The 2500-nt window shown below is 33.3% G+C and overlaps 2 protein-coding genes across 2 annotated transcripts in view; both read right to left on the minus strand.

The window, feature by feature from the left end:
- Window positions 1-354, minus strand: part of LOC119596305 (pro-resilin-like) — a 717-nt gene extending 363 nt beyond the window's left edge. Inside the window, exons 1-2 of the mRNA XM_037945482.1 lie at window positions 321-354; window positions 70-171 (exon numbers count right to left, since the gene is read on the minus strand). Coding sequence (XP_037801410.1) covers window positions 70-171; window positions 321-332 — 114 coding nt within the window. The 5' untranslated portion in view covers window positions 333-354. The remainder of the gene's footprint in view (window positions 1-69; window positions 172-320) is intronic.
- Window positions 355-2312: 1958 nt separating this feature from the next.
- Window positions 2313-2500, minus strand: part of LOC119596337 (cuticle protein 19.8-like) — a 925-nt gene continuing 737 nt past the window's right edge. The window contains exon 3 of the mRNA XM_037945546.1: window positions 2313-2500. This exon is cut by the window's right edge and continues 236 nt beyond it. Within this exon, the coding sequence (XP_037801474.1) occupies window positions 2488-2500 (13 nt within the window). The 3' untranslated portion in view covers window positions 2313-2487.

Consider the following 2500-nt stretch of genomic DNA (forward strand, 5'->3'; position numbering starts at 1 on the left):
AATTAATGTATGTTTACATTCCGTCTTACAAAGAATATACTGTTAGCGAGGCTATGCAAGAAAACCTACTGAAGGAGCGGGTGCAGGGGCGTTGTAGGAGGGGACAGGAGGACGATATCTTGGCCCTGAGTCTGCAAAGGTGCCAGCCAGCAGGGCGAAGATTACGGCGATCTGTAGCCAATTGCAAGATATATTATAAAAAGACATAACGCATGAGAAGAGTAACTCACATTCTGTCGGCATTTCTGAAAATTACCTTTCTTACATATCGTTTCATTATGGAATTTCCCATTTCTGCTTCAAGCAGTTCACGAACTTACCCTGAAAGTCATCTTTACGGATTTCGAAGACGAGAGAAGAATGATGTTCTCACCGGCAGCACGTGGTTTATATACACAAAGCTCCGCCCACTCCGCGCAGTGAGGTCATCGTTGCTCAACTGTCAGCATCATCACTGTTATTAAATAACGATATGCCGTTTGTGGGTAATTGCTGGTAGTGATTCTGTGTTCCTGCCTGATACCATTGCAATAAAAAAAATGCTGTCATTGCCTTATGAATACAACTAGTTTTAGTATATTTTATAATTCTAGCTTTGTAATTATTATCATAATAATGTCATTATTGCACTGTAATCCTCTGCACCCAGTGTAATTGTTATCACTTTTTTCACTGCCATAAGCATCATGACCATTCTAGTGCGGTCAGCGTTACGGCCAGCATTATTATCATATTTTTTATCATACGAAATTTCCTATTATTTTCTGCACCCATAAACTTTGATATACATTTTAGTTTTGTACAAACAGGAAAACTACAGGAGGAATTATCTCGTTTCCGTTATTTATGTTAGAGTTTTATTTTTTTTATTTCGTTCTGTCTTCTGATTACAAAATCATTAAAGCAAAAATATACGATTACAGAATACACACCCGCATTCGCTAATTTGCAAGTCAATATGCATAACAGGATGAGCTCAGTTTTGAAGAGAGAAGCGGCAAAACGTGAGTAAAGATTGTTTTTTTCCCAAAATCAAAAAAATATATACTCTATTGCGTGAGCTCCATTTCAAAATCAAAAAAGCGTGAATTTTACCTTTTGCATTTACTCTTCGTTTTCTTATTTTTTCTTTTTCGTTTTTGAGGTAATAGTCATAATAATAATAATAATGATGATGATGACAACCACATCTGCGAATAATTAGCATTATCTATAAGATCAGTCCTGATGATGGCAGTGGTAGTAGTATAATGATTAATGATAATGAGGATTTTAAAAAATAATGATATTCGTAAATATTAGTAAATAATAAATTAGAGCATGACAATAATAAACAGTTGTGGGATTGTACTAAGCAAATGTGGTAACACTATCGACAGCCTTTATGATGATAATATATGGTTGAATAGAGAAAGAAATCGTAATAGTAACACTGGTAAGGACATAAAAAATACATAAAATACGCAGGATGGTAAAATGTATCAAGAAATCTAGTACTATTATCATCATAATAATTATCAGCAGCATCACCATCACCATCATCATTATTATCATTATCATTGTCATTATCATCATCATCATAATCATTATCATCAGAATAATTACAGGAGTAGTAGTAACGGAAGTAGTATTAGCATTAATAATAATTATCATTGTATTTTGTTAGTGTTACTATCATAGGAAAAAATTGTTTAGACAAAGTCTGATAATGATCTTTGTTCATGCACACCAATGCATACTGTTTTAAGTTCATTATAAATGGTTACACTTGTTTACTTCACGTGTACAATTCAGTATTATTACTGGATGCATGATTGTTTGTATTTTTAAAAGGAAAAAAATATATTCGAAATCTTTATCCTTACTGCATAGAACAATATCCAGAAGACAACTTTATAATATTTTCTTAATCTCTAGGGCATATATAATTATAGGTTAAATCAATGATACTTACCCCGATGACAGTGACAGTTCTAATTCTGATAATAAGGACAGGATGTGAAGTAGGATAAAGCGTCAATGATAATAATAGTGAGTGAAATATGTGATGATATCTATGAAAATAATTATTTGATTACAGATGACAAAATAATGGTCATCACCAGGTAGTTAGCTATATCTCTGCCTTTATTGATCATAGTATAAGGTTCCTTTGCCCTGTTGCAAACTCATTCACTCTCTCTCTCTTTCTCTCTCTCTTTCTCTCTCTCTCTCTCTCTCTCTCTCTCTCTCTCTCTCTCTCTCTCTCTCTCTCTCTCTCCTCTCTTCTCTTCTCTTCACTCTCTCTGTTTACATAAGAAACAACTCTAATTTGCCAACAAGGGTGTTTAACAGGTATACCAGTACATAATGTTGGGCAACAAACTTTTCATAGGTTTCAGTTTTCCATTATGAGATGACTATATTTCAAACGCATGTGTACCAACATCACTTTATATATTTAAAAATACATATTTAATTTATAAAATAACACACTAGCAAGTAAATCTAGACATATGAA

Source organism: Penaeus monodon, chromosome 3 (genome assembly GCF_015228065.2).
Source record: "Penaeus monodon isolate SGIC_2016 chromosome 3, NSTDA_Pmon_1, whole genome shotgun sequence".
Lineage (NCBI taxonomy): Eukaryota > Metazoa > Arthropoda > Malacostraca > Decapoda > Penaeidae > Penaeus > Penaeus monodon.